Here is a 14,874-nt window from a genome sequence, read left to right as displayed (position 1 = left end):
CCCCTCATCCCCTCAATTACTCCCTCATCCTTTCAATTACCTACTCACCCCCTCACCCCCTCACTTCCTCACTCACCTCTTCACTCACCCTTTCACCTTCTCATTCACCCCCTCACCTCCTCACTTACCACCTCACCTCCTCACTCACCTCCTCACTCACCTCCTCACTCACTCACCCCTTCACCGTCTCACTCACCCCTCGTCTTCTCACCCCCTCACTCCCAGCCTGCCCCTCCCATCTTACTTTTCTTTGTGTGAGAATCTGGGGCCCTTGAGTGGTGTCAGTCCCTCCAATACTCAAGGAGTCCCCAGGGCCTTGTTATCCAGAACACCCCGACCTGGGTCCCAGGAGACACAGGAGTGTTCAGGGATATGGTGCTTCCTGGGTCTGGGTGGGCTGAAGGAGCGTCCTCCCTTCTCCAGGCAAGAGGAGGCCCCAGGAGCCCCCTGAGTCTGCCCCCAGCAGTGGTGCTGGTGCCATCTGCCTTGTCCTTGCAGCCTGGGAGACCCTCGGGAAGGGAGGGCGCTGGGTGGCTGGGCGGCTTCTGCTGACCTCACCCCACTGGCCTCCTGTTGATCTTCCTCAGCTTGTGGGGTCCGCTCAAACTCAAGCCTCCAGAGCAGGATCGTGGGCGGCCAGAACGCGTTCCCGGGGGCCTGGCCCTGGCAGGTCAGCCTGCACGTCCAGAACATCCATGTGTGTGGAGGCTCCATCATCACCCCTGAGTGGATCGTGACAGCTGCCCACTGCGTGGAAAAGTATGCCAGGGGAGGCGCGGGCTGGGTGGAATCTCCGGGCTGGCCTCCAGTCACCCTGTGACCTTGAGCAGGATCTCAAACCTTGCAGCCCGGGCGTCCTTGTGTTTAAATGGGGAGAGTGTTGCGCCTGCTTCCTAGGCTCGTGGGGCACCAGGTGCACTCATGCAGGGCAGCATATGCCTGTGTCATCCTTCAGCACGTATGCACTGAGTGTCCCCTGCACGCGGGACACAGGGTGCAGGTGGAACATTCTCCACGATGACGCCATGACCAGTGTTCCTTTCAGCCACTGTCCTCTGAGCTCTGTCCTGCCCTTGAGTGAAGCCCCCGCCCCCTGAGGTCTCCTTTCTCCCGGACACTAGTCCCAGGGGAGGACACACTCAGACAGGCTCAGGGGCCTCAGGCTGCCCTGCTGGAAGGTCCCTGGGGTTAAGTGTTCTTGGCCACAGCATTGCTCATGCAAAGGGCTAGGTAGGGGTGAGGCTAGCTGTGACAGTGTTAGCATTTACGGAAGCTACTAACCCCCTCCTTTTTCTTAAACACATAGTGCGTTTGGTCACATGCTGCTTTGGGGGAGGCCTCACTCGGCGGATGTATTTTTCTGCCTTAGAGAGAGGCTGAACTGGGTTTGACTCTTGGCCACGCCCTCTTTGGCTGCGTGGCCTTAGATTCACTCGACATCTGACCCATGGTGCATGCAGCTATAAGATGGGCACGCCCTTCTCCTCTCGGGCTGTTATGAAGGTCAAGGAAGCAAGGGCTGTTACCCAAGGGTGCTCCCTTCTCTGCCCATCTTCACACCCCTGTGTGCTCTAGGCCCTCTAGGAGCTGGGTTTCTCTCAAGGGCTATTACCCAAGGGTGCGCCCTTCTCTCCCCCTCTTCCTACTCCCAAATGCTCTGGGTCCACTAGGAGCTGGGATTATCTTAAAAGGGAAACACCTGGATATAAAGGAAATGGTTTGATTGATATTGGACTTCAAGTCTGTTCATCAGTACCCATTTATTAAGCACCTACTATGTGCAAGGAAATGCTTTGGCATACAAAGGAAAATAAGGGCCAGTCCTGCTAGAAATGGCCTTGAAACCCCAGGGAGGGATGTCGGCCCCATGGTGGGTGCTGCAGATTCCTTGAAGGTGACACAAGAGCCAGAAAGAGGGATGATGTCGGGGGCTGAGGTGGGGAGTCGGAGTGGAGGGAGTGTGGGGGAGAAGGGGAGGCCAAGCCCCTCCTCCACTGTCTCCCTGTGTGGTTTTTGGTGAATCATCCCACCTCTGGGTGTCTTGCCTCCAGCTTCTGATGTTGGAAGTTCATCCACCAAGAGCTCCGTGTTTATGGCTCTGATATACTGAGTCCTTCTTCTCTCCCAGACCTCTTAACAATCCGTGGCAATGGACGGCATTTGCGGGGATTTTGAGACAATCTTTCATGCTCTATGAAAAAGGACACCGAGTAGAAAAAGTGATTTCTCATCCAAATTATGACTCCAAGACCAAGAACAATGACATAGCGCTGATGAAGCTGCATACGCCTCTGACTTTCAACGGTACACGTGGCTCAGGCTTGGCAAGCAAGTTGGCAGAATCTTAAGGAGATGTTGATTGGAAATGACACTTGTGCTGTGCCAAATAGAAGGGAGGCATTTGCGTTGAGCGAGGGTGGTGTGCAGTGGGTGGCCAGTGGGAGAGGCTCACAGAGGCTAAGAGCACCTGCCGCATTTGGGGGGAGGCAGCAGCCACCACATCTGTTCTGTACTATACTGAGTGGTGATGATTCAAGCCAGGGGTGGAAAAGGCTAGAACAGGGCTTTCCCACTGCAGCACTCTTGACATCTGAGGTGGTTCTCTGTTCTGGGTGTTCTCTTGTGCCTTGTAGGATGTTTAGCAGCGCCCCCAGCCTCTACCCACTGGAGGCCAGTAGCTCCCAAGTTGTGACAACCAGTGTTGTCTGCTGACAATGCCAAACACCCCCTTTGAGGCAAACTCACTTCCAGTTGAGAACTACTATTGAGATGTGTAAAGATCCTTGATTTTTAAAGGTACATTCTAAAACCAAGTTGCTTAATTCAGGACAAACATGCTTTCTCTTAGCCTCTTACTCGGTCCCACTGTGGTCCATCCAACGGTCTGGAATGTTCTAGCCCAATGTGGATGGAGAAGAAGCAAAACCTCAGCCCTCCCCACAACGTGTCTGTATTCACACTGGGAAAGGGTTCACATAGAGAAGAGCGAACACGTGAGCAACGGCGTGGTGCCTCTGGGGCAAAAGCTGACTCCATCGGCTTTTTGGCTGTTGCTTCCTGTGTGTCTTTCCCATCTTGGTCACCTGGAGAAGTGTAATTTTAGAAGCAGAGCTAGCAAATAATTCCTCTTAGAAGCAGAGTTAGCAAATAATTCTACTTATAAGTAGCATAACTTCTTGCCTGCCAGAAGGAGGGGTCCGGCAGGGGGAGAAAGTGAGAATGTGGGACTTGTTGGGATGCAGGGTCCTCTGGGCAGGGTGGCCGGGGTGCCAGGCCCAGCAGCCTGCATGTGGGAAGGCCAGGTGGAGACATAGCCCGAGGCCTTGGGTGATACCAGCCTGGCTCACTGTGTTTTCTCTTCTTAAAACAGAGTTAGTGAAACCAGTATGTCTGCCCAACCCAGGCATGATGCTGGAGCCGGAACAGCACTGCTGGATTTCTGGGTGGGGGGCCACCCAGGAGAAAGGTGAGGCTCCTGGGCATGTAGGACTGCAGGGCCCACAGATGGAGCATTGGGTTCGGAAGTGGGAGGCCAGGTTTTAATCCCAGTTCTACTACTCAATGATTGGATGACTTTGGATGATTCCCCCAGTCCTTGTGCCTCAGTTTCTCCATCTGCTAAATAGGAGAAATCCTGCCCAGTCTACCTAATACACTGTGTTCTTATTACGATCACACGGAGCAGCATGTGGAATGGCTTTTGAGGTATCTGGGTCATACGCGTTTAGAGGTGCAGGATCTCCTGTGCTGCACACATTGTGAGTTTAGAGCTGCCCTGGAGATCCCACCAAGGCCTCCATGGCTGAGTGACAGGGCGCTTGGTGAGGACGGGCATCCTGGACCTGTGGTGGCCACATCTAAGCCTGTCCTCTGCCCTGATAACCACAGAGCGAGGCTGTCTCGGCCCCCTTCAATTGCAATCTGCATTTCTCTCTGACAGTCTTTCAAATGAAAGGAGCCTGGCTGCTTCATTTTTATGGAGGGTTGGAAGAGCTCAGTGGCAGGCACCAAGGTTCATTTTACATATTGTTTACATCCTTCTCAAAAGCATCTAGGCCATACAGACAGCAAATCCGTTCAAACAAGGGGAGAACTACAAAGGTTGGGTGATTTGGGGGGAGCATCAGGGAAGGTAGTGGAGGGCATCCTGGCTCCTCATCAGCAGAAACTTACTGCAGTGGAGCCACAAGCTGGGCAAAAGGCCTCATGGAATCCAAGATGAAGGGAATAGCGACAAATATGCGTGCACACCTGCACCTAGTACGGGCTGAGTGCTACTCAGGTGCCAGGAATGCAGCAGTGAACAGAGTGAGACAAACATCTCTGCTGTCAGGAGCTTTACCTCTTGTGGATGTGGGGGCCGGGGGCGGGGGGCAGGTGTGGTCAGACAGAAGACAAACAACTGAGTGAGGTACTTCCAAATATCTGAGGGTGGGGAGCAAGGTCCCGGCTACTTTGGAGGGGTGGTCAGGGAAGGCTTCTCGGAAGAGGTGGCATTTGAGCTGAGACTCAAATGGTAGAAATGTGTACACATCAAAAAGGCCAGTGCGTGTATCTTAAGGTGTGGTCAAGGGGCCAAGAAGGTGGGCTGGGGCCAGATTGCATAGGTCCTTGTAGATTATGGTGAAGACACCAGCTTCTCGTCTGCTTGAGGTAGCGAGATCGTGAGCCAGGGAGTGCCATGATCTGGCAGCTGTGCGGGGAGTGGAGATGAATGTATGGAGATGAGGATTATGGTGACGAGTCCATTGCTATGGTTCCCTGAGACAGGAAGGCAGCTCATAGCAGAGTGTGGGCATGGTTGTGGAGAGATGAGGGTACATTTGGGCTAGAGCCACCAGACTTGCTGATGGGTTGCACGTCTGTGGGAGAGAGAGTGAGAAGTCAGGGATGATGGCTTTCCGCTCTGTGACTGAAGTCCCAGGGTGGCGGGTGTTGCCATCTTCCAAGCCAGGGAATATTGGTTGGTGAGAATTTGGGGTGGGAGAAGCTGTGATGGAGGGTTCTGGTTTTGCACATTAAGCCCACGGTGCCCAGAAGATACCCAAGGGGAGGCGAAGCGAGAGTGGGAAATGCAGAGGTAGCAAGTGCAGGCCGTGTCTTGAGAAGCTCTAATTTGCAGGGGAGCCAAGAAGCAGGCGGCCTAGGGAGGGTTGTGGGTGCTCCAGAAGGGTGTGTGCATGCCAGAGGGGAAACAGGAGCCTGTGTCCTGGGTAGTGTTCAGTGAGGAGCGGGAAATTGGTTCGGCAGAACCAAGCCTTTGGTGAATGAGAGGGGGATTCCACGGCACTGATAGAACTCTGTGGTTTCAGAACTGGGAAGTTCTTTCCCTAAAGCTGAACTCCAGAGCTGCATTCAGCACAGGCACTGCCAGCTGTAAGGAGAATCCAGGTTTCCCAGGAGAGGGCTTGGTGCTAGGATGAGCTGACGGGGGCAGGGCTGGAGAGAGAGCTGTGACCATCTGTGTAGTGTGTGTGCAGGTCTCAGGGAGGGAAGTGTGCTCTCCCTGCCATAGCTGCTGGCAACACAGGGAGCTCAACAAGTCTCCCTGTCCTTAGGGAAGACCTCAGACGTGCTGAATGCTGCCATGGTGCCTCTCATTGAGCCGTGGAGATGCAACAGCAAATATGTCTATGACAGCCTGATCACACCAGCCATGATCTGTGCCGGCTTCCTGCAGGGGACCGTTGATTCTTGCCAGGTAATTCAACATTTTTATTCTACCTTTGACCCTTACCAGATCCTACTGAACCCCCCATGAGAGAGAGGGCATTCTTGGGGTCAGCAGAGCCTCCGCAGTGACATGGAGCCAGCTCGGGGCAGTCATGGGAAGTGATGGCCACAAACAGTGTGAACACTTCTGGTGGCAGAAGCAAGTACAAACAGCCAATCACACGCGCCCTCTGAAAAACTGTTATTTGGTAAAAGTGCCAGTGGAACAGAAACAAGTATTTAGACTATTTTAAATTATGAACAGCAATTTATTTGGTAACTATTAGCTTGTACAGATTAAAATTCAGGGTGGGGGCTGTCTCTTTGGGGGTTACATCTCTGTTACCGTCACCCTTTGATGGTGGAGACTTGAAGCCCACACAGTCACTTGTAACTCACACCGCAACACACACCCCCACCTCCTCTAGGCCTGGTCAGTGGTGTGCAGTGGATTGTGATTTGATTTTCTGCTCTCTGTACCTTGCCGTGTCCCCCAGGGTGACAGTGGAGGGCCTCTGGTCACTTTGAAGAATGATGTCTGGTGGCTGATCGGGGATACAAGCTGGGGATCTGGCTGTGCCAAAGCTTACAGACCAGGAGTGTACGGGAATGTGACCGTATTCACGGACTGGATTTATCGACAAATGAGGGTAACTATCCTGTCCTCCTTCTGACTGTGTTCTGATTCCTCAAGCCAAAGCCAGACATCTGTTAGGCATGGTTCTGCTGCCGGACACTGACTGCTGACCACTGGTCAGCATGAAACAAACTCCACTTACTCCAGCCACAGCCCCGTCCCCCTGGTGTCCACCCATTGCTCATTGCCTCTCACTGACTTCACTTGCGTATTTCCCCTGGTGCTTGGATGAAAAGCGCTGGGGCTCGGCTTGTGTGAAACTCCTTCGTGCTCTGCTGACCACACTTAGTTCTGGGTCAGCTGACTCAGTTATTCCACACAGGCCACCTCGCATCAAACTTTTTTTTTTTTTTTTTTTTTGAGATGGAGTCTCACTCTGTCGCCCAGACTGGAGTGCAGTGGCACGATCTCAACTCACTACAACCTTTGCCTCCTGGGTTCAAGTGATTCTCCTGCCTCAGCCTCCCGAGTAGCTGGGATTACAGGCACCCGCCACCACGCCCAGCTACTTTTGTATTTTAGTAGAGATGGGGGTTTCTCCATGTTGGCCAGGCTGGTCTCGAAGCCCTGACCTCAGGTGATCCACCCACCTCTGCCTCCCAAAGTGATGGGATTACAGGCGTGAACCACCGCGCCTGGCCTCACATAAAGCTTTTGATTTATAGAGAGCAGAGGGAAGAACCGACTGTGCCCATCCTTTTCTGAGGCTATCGAGTGGCCCCTGGGCAGCCCCCAAGGTTAGGAAGTGCAGGAGCAGCCAGGGTTCTCTGATGCCCCAGACTCAAGCACGAGGGAAGGTCCCAGGGGTTCCCTGTGAACCTCACGGACGTCTCTGTTTAGCAGAGCCCTGGCCTTGGGCATTGCCCGGATAGAGGTTGAGAACCAGATCTTCTCATCTCCAGGGCCTCAGACCTGTAGTTTTCTCAGATTGCTGTTTTCCAGGGCTGGGCTACTAGTGGAAGAAAATGCTCTGTGTCCTCTCAAGTCTCCCAGATGCCCAGTCTGTTGGAGGAGCAGCAGAACCAGGGGGCATTTCCCGCTAAGGCCCGACCTGTGTCTCCTTCAGATGACACGCAGGACTCAGGGCCTTCCCATGACCATGGGGCCCAGCTTGGCCTCGCCTGGCACAGGGCCCAGTGCTGGAAACAGATGATCCCAGGGGAGGCAGGGCAGGAGGGAAGCTGGCAGGGCTGGGACAGTCAGCCAGGCTGAGGGGCGGACTCACGCCAGGATGGAGCTAGCAAATGAGCCGGGTATGTTTGGCGGCTGCAGGTGGGTCCGTGTGGCTGTGCGGGGAGGGACTGTGTGGCAGGAGAACAGCTGGGGGAAGCCCAGACTCTGCTGAAGCGATGTCCCTCGGGCTGGCCTACACATATGCTGCCTGCTCCTCCAGGAGCTCCTGCCCCGCCATGCTCAGCCTAACTCTGACCTCCATGCTGGAGAGAAAAATGATCCTTTGTGCTATTAAGCTTGCTTATTTGGTTTCTAAGTGCTTCATGTGAACCTAGAGGAAAAAAACTATTTTCCACCTTTGTCTTAAGAAAATAATACTTTTTTTTTTCCTATTTGAACAGGCAGACGACTCATCCTCATGATCTCTGTCCTTGACGTCGTTCTACGAGAAAACAAAGCGGCTGGTTTTGCTTCCCCGTGCATGATTTACTCTTACAGATGATTCAGAGGTCACTTCATTTTTATTAAACAGTGAACTTGTCTGGCTTTGGCACTCTCTGCCATTCTGTGTAGTCTGCAGTGGCTCCACTGCCCAGCCTGCTCTCCCTAACCCCTTGTCCACAAGGGGTGGGGGTGATGGCCAGCTGGTTGTGGACACTGGCGGTCAAGTGTGAACGAGAAGGGTGGAGGCTACCCCATTGAGATCTTCCTTTTGAGTCCTTTCCAGGGGCCACTTTTGGATGAGCATGGAGCTGTTGCCTCTCAGCTGCTGGATGGCTTGAGATGGAAAAGGAGAGACATGGAAAGGGAGACAGCCAGGTGGCACCTGCAGCGGCTGCCCTCTGGGGCCACTTGGGTAGTGTCCCCAGCCTAGCTCTCCATAGGGGGTTTTTGATGATTGGTTCTTAGTGCCTTAGCAGCCCCGGATGGTGGCTGGAAATAAAGAAAGGAACCAGCCCTTCATGGGACATGGTAGTCACTTGTAAGGGCAACAGAAACACTTTTGTTTTTACAGGGTGAGAATGTAGACAGTGCCCTTGGTGCAAGGGAAGCAATTGCGGAGGAACTTGCCCTAAGCACTCCTGGTGCAGGTCTCCACTTGCACATTGGGTGGGGCTCCTGGGAGGGAGACTCAGCCTTCCTCCTCATCCTCCCCGACCCTGCTGCCAGCACCCTGGAGATTGCACATGCCCCTTGGTCCTGGCAGGGGACCAAGTCTGGCACCACGTTGGCCTCTTCAGGCCTACTAGTCACTGGAAATTGAGGTCCATGGGAGAAATCAAGGATGCTCAGTTTTAGGTACACTGTTTCCATGTTATGTTTCTACACATTGCTACCTCAGTGCTCCTGGAATCTTAGCATTTGATGTCTCCAAGTAGTCCACCTACATTTAACTCTTTGAAACTATCATCTTTTTGCCAAGTTTGAGTGGTGGCCTATTTGAGATACTTTGACAAAATGATTGGCTTCTGACTTAACGTTCTATAAATGAATGTGCTGAAGGAAAGTGCCCATGGTGGCGGTGAAGAAGAGAAAGATGTGTTTTGTTTTGGACTCTGTGGTTCCTTCCAATGCCGTGGGTTTCCAACCAGGGGAAGGGTCCCTCTTGTATTACCAAGTGCCGTAGCCATGAGCACTACTCTAACATGGTTCTGCCTCTTGGCCAAGCAGGCTGGTTTGCAGCAATGAAATGAATGATTCTACTGCTAGGACTTAACCTTGAAATGGAAGGTCATGCAATCCCATTTGCAGGATCCGTCTGTGCACGCGCCTCTGTAGAGAGCAGCATTCCCAGGGACCTTGGAAACAGGTGGCACGATAAGGTGCCTGCCCCCCAAGACACATCCTAAAAGGTGTTGTAATGGTGAAAACGTCTTCCTTCTTTATTGCCCTTTTTATTTATGTGAGCAACCGTTTGTCTTTTTTGTATCTTTTTTAAACTGTAAAGTTCAATTGTGAAAATGAGTATCATGCAAATAAATTATGCAATTTTTTTTCAGAGTAATTACTGCATCTTTGAAGTTCTGCATGGTGAGTAGGACCAGCCTCCATTTCCTTGTAAGGGGGTGATGTTGAGGCTGCTGGTCAGAGGACCAAGGTGAGGCAAGGCCGGTCTTTCTCTTTCTCTTTCCTAAGTTCGGGCAATCCTGATCCTTCATCTCTCCCCTTAAGGGACATAGTGTTTGGTCCTCTCCTGCCCCATCCATCCAGTCCACTGTTCAATTTCCTGCCCTTGAGCCTGCCTTGGCCTCATGGTGAGGAGGCCCAACAGCAGCACTGATTGGCAGTCATGGTTCTCAGGCTCAGGGCGTAAGAGTGTGGCTTAGAGTCTCCCCCCACGAGGCTAGACCAAAGAGAACTTCAGTCGGGTTCTGCCTTCTCTGCTTCCCAGACCACTCCCCTGGCCACAGCCTCTGCAGGTAAAGGCCCACTGGGAAACCTTTTTTTTTCTGATATGGAGTCTTACTCTGTAGCCCAGACTGGAGTACAGTGGCACAATCTGGGCTCACTGCAACCTCCACCCCCTGGGTTCAAGCAATTCTCCTGTCTCCGCCTCCCGAGTAGCTGGGACTATAGGCACATACCACCACACCCAGCTAATTTTTGGATTTTTAGTAGAGACGGGGTTTCACCATATTGGTCAGGCTAGTCCTGAACTCCTGGCCTCAGGTGATCCACCTGCCTTGGCCTCCCAAAGTGCTGGGATTACAGCGTGAGCCACCGCACCTGGCCTGGCAACCTCTTCTTGACTGGGCCTTGTGCTTTTCAACTCCATGCTAGGTACCCAGTGACTCAACAAATTGGACACTTGATCAATGTACATTAACAGTTAGCACCACGGGCTTCATATTCTGTTTCATTTTTTTAAAGTGTGTTCCCCCATTTCCCTCCAGTCTGTAGGAAATCATCAGACCCTGTTCTTTTGCTCGCTCCTACCTGGCCCCGCCATGGAGGGCAGCTTTAGCGCCGACTGCTCCATTGTGTCCTACCTGCTAGTTTCAGGCTTCTCCCCAAAATACAAAACATGGCAGAGCGGTGTCCACTAGAAATAAGTTTATTACAAACAGGGGGGACAGGGCTCTGACAGGACTCACACACACGGCACTCATGCTCCTAAAACACTGGGTTTGTGTAGGGACATTACAGAAACCAGGAAATAAGCTTCTGCGATGCTCAGCCCATGTCAGCTCCTAAGAATACAGAGAAGGGGAAGAGCTGCCAGGCAGAGCAATTCTGAGGGCTGAAAATCCCTTTCCCAGTACCAAGACATCATCCTTCATCCCCACCAGCTCATGTGCATCTGAGGGTGGGGCTTTGTCTTCATGCTGGAAACCAAACTGCTCTCACAGCTTCTTGCTAAATTGCCATGGGCTAATGGATAAGCAGAGACCGTGACTATCAAGTCTGACTACTGAGCACTCAAGTAGTCTGTCCAGTAGTTACCTGGGAACAGGGGCAGACGGTGTGAGTGCACATCTACAGGGCTGGACAGAGCATGGTTAGCCAGGGAACTGGGCGAGCCGGCGCCGAGCTTGTGTCAGCCGTGCAAGCCGCTCCTTCAAGAACTTCCGCTTGTCACTGGTGTCGCTCCGTTCCTTCAGGAGCCAGCTATAGGTGTCTTTGTCCTGCAGGAGCTGCAGCATGGCCTTCTGAAGCTGCTGGCCATATGTCTGGAGCATGAAGAACTGGATGATCAAAGGGATGTGGCTGGAGATGCGCTTGCTGGCCTCCTGGAAGGAAAGAACAGTTTATGGGAGGGTGGAGGGGACACTGTGAGGAAGGGACTCTGACTTCACCGGGTGCACATCAGAGGATCCAGATTCTCAATGAGGGACATCCTCGCAAGGCAAGGACCTTCCCCTGGGTTTCAAACCCATCAATCTCCTCCATGGTGGCGGCAGAGAGGAACGATGCACAGTGCAGAGAATGTCCCAGTTATGAGTCATATTCCCACCAGCTTTTCCTGACCATTAAATGGGTACCTCTGATAGAAGGGGGCAAAATATGCTCTATAAAGGTAAGCAGGCAGATAGTACAAAAACTGCACTTCCAGACCAGACTGGTCAATGTGGTGAAACCACCTCTCTACTAAAAATACAAAAACTAGCCAGGTGTGGTGGCACGCGCCTATAGTTCCAGCTACTCGGGAGGCTGAGGCAGGAGAATCACTTGAACCCCAGAGGCCAAGATTGCACCACTGCACTCCAGTCTGGGCGACAGAGCAAGACTCCATCTCAAAAAAAATTAAAAAAAGAAAAAAACTGCATTTCCAAATTATTTACAAGCCTGCCAAAGAGATTTGAAGGCTACTGCTTCTTTTTAATCAACACTCAAGTGACTCAGTAGAAAAAAACATTGGGCTTTCAAAAGCCACGGAATGGAGCTGTCTGAGCTACCTGCATATAGACAGTTTCTACCACTTCCTTTCTCCCTCCCCAAAGTCCCACCTATTAGCAAAACTTTTTTCTTTCCCAGGATGGGTGGCTCTCAGGAAGCTGCAGTGTACTGGTCCCTCAGCAAGGTTCTGGTATCTTCTCTATAATACAGGGCTAATGTGAGGCACTGTCTCATGGGGTGGTTACAAATATTAAAGGAGTTAAAAGATGAAATTTTAGAAAGATGCAAGTTTAGAAAGATGCCAGGCATGTAATAAGCACTTCATATTGGTGAGACTGAGGCGGAACTCCCGATCCATGTTCTGTGACCAGAGTGACCAAGAGGCGGGGCGGTCACCACCTGGAAATGGGGGAAAGGAGACAGGACCAGGCTGAGGCATTCAGGGCAATGCTGGAGCCCCAGACAGGGGCAGACGGTGTGAGTACTCACCAGAAGAACTGATGAGAATCAGCTGTAAAACTGCTACAAACAGAGTCAGGACGGGTGTGAGGTGTGGCATTGATACATCTAAAGCTCATATATCACAATCGCATCTAACACCAACAAACAGGAGACATAGAGGGAGAAAAGCCGCTTTACAGTACACAACAATGAGAACATGTAGGCATAAACCTCAGAGATGTGCACCTCATACAAAGAAAACTTTAAAATATTCCTGAGGCCCCGGCAAAAGGAGGCCTTAAAAACAAAGACTTGGGAGGCTGAGGCAGGTGGATCACAAGGTCAGGAGATCGAGACCATCCTGGCTAACACAGTGAAACCCCATCTCTACTAAAAATACAAAAACATTAGCTGGGCATGGTGGCGGGCGCCTGTAGTCCCAGCTACTCAGGAGGCTGAGGCAGGAGAATGGCGTGCACCGGTGAGGCGGAGCTTGCAGTGAGCTGAGATTGCGCCACTGCCCTCCAGCCTGGGAGACAGAGATCAGCCTTGCCAACATGGTGAAACACTGTTTCTACAATAAAACAACAACACTTAAGCAGGGAATGGTGGTGTACACATGTAGTCCCAGCTACTTGGGAGGCTGAGGCTGGAGAATCACTGGAACCTGGGAGATGGGAGTTGCAGTGAGCTGAGATCGAGCCACTGCACTCCAGCCTGGGCGACAGAGCGAGACTCTCTCAAACAAAACAAAACAAAATCAATAAAAAACCGGAAAGACTCAAGATGTTCTTGGAAAAAGACATGATGCCAGCACAACGTCAGCGCTCCCCACAGAGGGCTATGCAGTGAATGCAATCCCAGTACATACAGCAGCAGTTCTCCTCATTCATGAGAAACTGGATACACTAATTCTGAAATTCATATTGAAACTGAACAAACACAAAGAGGCAAAACATCTCTACATAAAAACAAGTGGGAACCCAGATAACTGGACACCCATGTTCTTAGTAGCACTATTTACAACAGCCAAAAGGTGAAACAAGTCAAGTATCCACGATACAAGAAATGGGTAAAAATAATGTGGTGTGTCTATCAATGGAACAGTATTCTGCCTTTATTAAAAAGAAGTGAACCTGTAATCCCAGCACTTCGGGAGGCCGAGGTGAGGACTGCTCGAGCCCAGGAGTTCAAGACCAACCTGAGCAACACAGGGACACCCCGTCTCTACGAAAAATTAAAAAATCACCTGGGTGTGGTGGTGCATGCCTGTGGTCCCAGCTACTTGAGCGGTGGAGGTGGGAGGATGGCTTGAGCCTGGGAGACTGAGGTAGCAGCGACCTAGGATCCCGCCACTGCACTCGAGCCTGGGCAATAACAGCGAGACCCTGTCTCTAACACACTTTGGAAGGCCTAGGTGGGCAGATCACTTGAAGTCAGGAATTCCAGAACAGCCTGGCCAATATGGTGAAACCCTGTCTCTACTAAAAATACAAAAATTAGCCAGGCGTAGTGGCACAAACCTGTAATCTCAGCTACTCCGGAGGCTGAGGCAGGAGAATTGTTTGAACCCAGGCAGGGGGAGGCTGCAGTGAACTGAGATCATGCCATTGCACTCTAGCCTGGGGGACAGAGCGAGACTCTGTCTCATAATAAATAAATAGGCGTGAACCTCTGACACTTGCTACCACCTGGATGAGGACATCATGCTACATGAAATAAGCCAGTCCTACAGACAGTAGGATGGTAGCTGTCAGGGACTCGGGGACAGAGAATGGAGAATGTGTTTAATGAGGACCGAGTTTCAGTGTGGGAAGGTGATAGGGTCCTGGAGGTGGCTGCTGGTGATGCTGGCACGATATGAATGTACTTAATGCCACTGAACTATGTACCCCAAAATGGTTAAGATGATAAAATAGACATGATGAATATTTCTGCACAATTTAACGAAAGAAAAAGTGAGGGTGATGTGGGGGTGCTGGCTGCACTAGACGGTGAAACATGGGATAGGGATGTACCAGTGTGACCTGGGTGACACTGACGGATGAAAAGAAGGAAAACAGGGCTGAAGACAGGGTGCAGACAGGACCCAACGCAGAGAGGAAGCGAGTGCCGGAGCGGACCAGCGGGAACTAGACGACCCTCCCAGGACGGGACTGGGACCTCTGCTGCCATCTGGATCCTGCCTCATTCTTGACATCAAAGCACTCCAAATGGACCAAAGATATCATGTAACAGTTAAAATAAGAAATTAAAGAAAATATTGTCTACCTCATTTATCATCTCAGGGAGACAAAGTCCTTTTAAAGTATGACAAAAACCACTGAAGCCCAAATCCCGCTCAAATTTTCTGTTCTAGAAAACTTGAGCATAGTCTGAAACCACCGTAGACAAAAATGACAAAGCAAATGACAAAATGCAGAGCGTCTGCATCAGAAATCGCAGATGTCTACTATCTCGCCATGCCGAGACACTCCTCCTGGATGAACTGTTTGCTGAGCAAGAAATAGAAATAACTCTCAACACACAGATGCACCACCTCATCGTCATAAGAGGGTGCCAATTAAAATTAT

The 14,874-nt window shown here is 51.5% G+C and overlaps 2 protein-coding genes across 4 annotated transcripts in view; one reads left to right on the top strand and one right to left on the bottom strand.

Annotated features, from left to right (window-relative positions):
• Positions 1–9,527, top strand: part of TMPRSS2 (transmembrane serine protease 2) — a 41,984-nt gene extending 32,457 nt beyond the window's left edge. The window contains exons 9-14 of one of the 3 annotated variants that reach the window (XM_017880226.1): positions 588–759; positions 2,129–2,304; positions 3,371–3,466; positions 5,559–5,701; positions 6,210–6,362; positions 7,924–9,527. In XM_017880226.1, coding sequence (XP_017735715.1) covers positions 588–759; positions 2,129–2,304; positions 3,371–3,466; positions 5,559–5,701; positions 6,210–6,362; positions 7,924–7,944 — 761 coding nt within the window. In that variant the 3' untranslated portion in view covers positions 7,945–9,527. The remainder of the gene's footprint in view (positions 1–587; positions 760–2,128; positions 2,305–3,370; positions 3,467–5,558; positions 5,702–6,209; positions 6,363–7,923) is intronic. The other 2 variants (XM_017880225.1, XM_017880227.1) reach the window with 2 other exon arrangements.
• A 1,032-nt stretch (positions 9,528–10,559) lies between these two features.
• The window catches only part of MX1 (MX dynamin like GTPase 1), a 34,485-nt gene continuing 30,170 nt past the window's right edge, over positions 10,560–14,874 (bottom strand). The window contains 1 exon segment of the mRNA XM_017880224.1: positions 10,560–11,253. Coding sequence (XP_017735713.1) covers positions 11,023–11,253 — 231 coding nt within the window. The 3' untranslated portion in view covers positions 10,560–11,022.

This window comes from Rhinopithecus bieti, unplaced genomic scaffold, assembly GCF_001698545.2.
Source record: "Rhinopithecus bieti isolate Rb0 unplaced genomic scaffold, ASM169854v2 scaffold_11744, whole genome shotgun sequence".
Taxonomy (NCBI): domain Eukaryota; kingdom Metazoa; phylum Chordata; class Mammalia; order Primates; family Cercopithecidae; genus Rhinopithecus; species Rhinopithecus bieti.
This window is presented reverse-complemented; position numbering and strand designations above follow the sequence as displayed.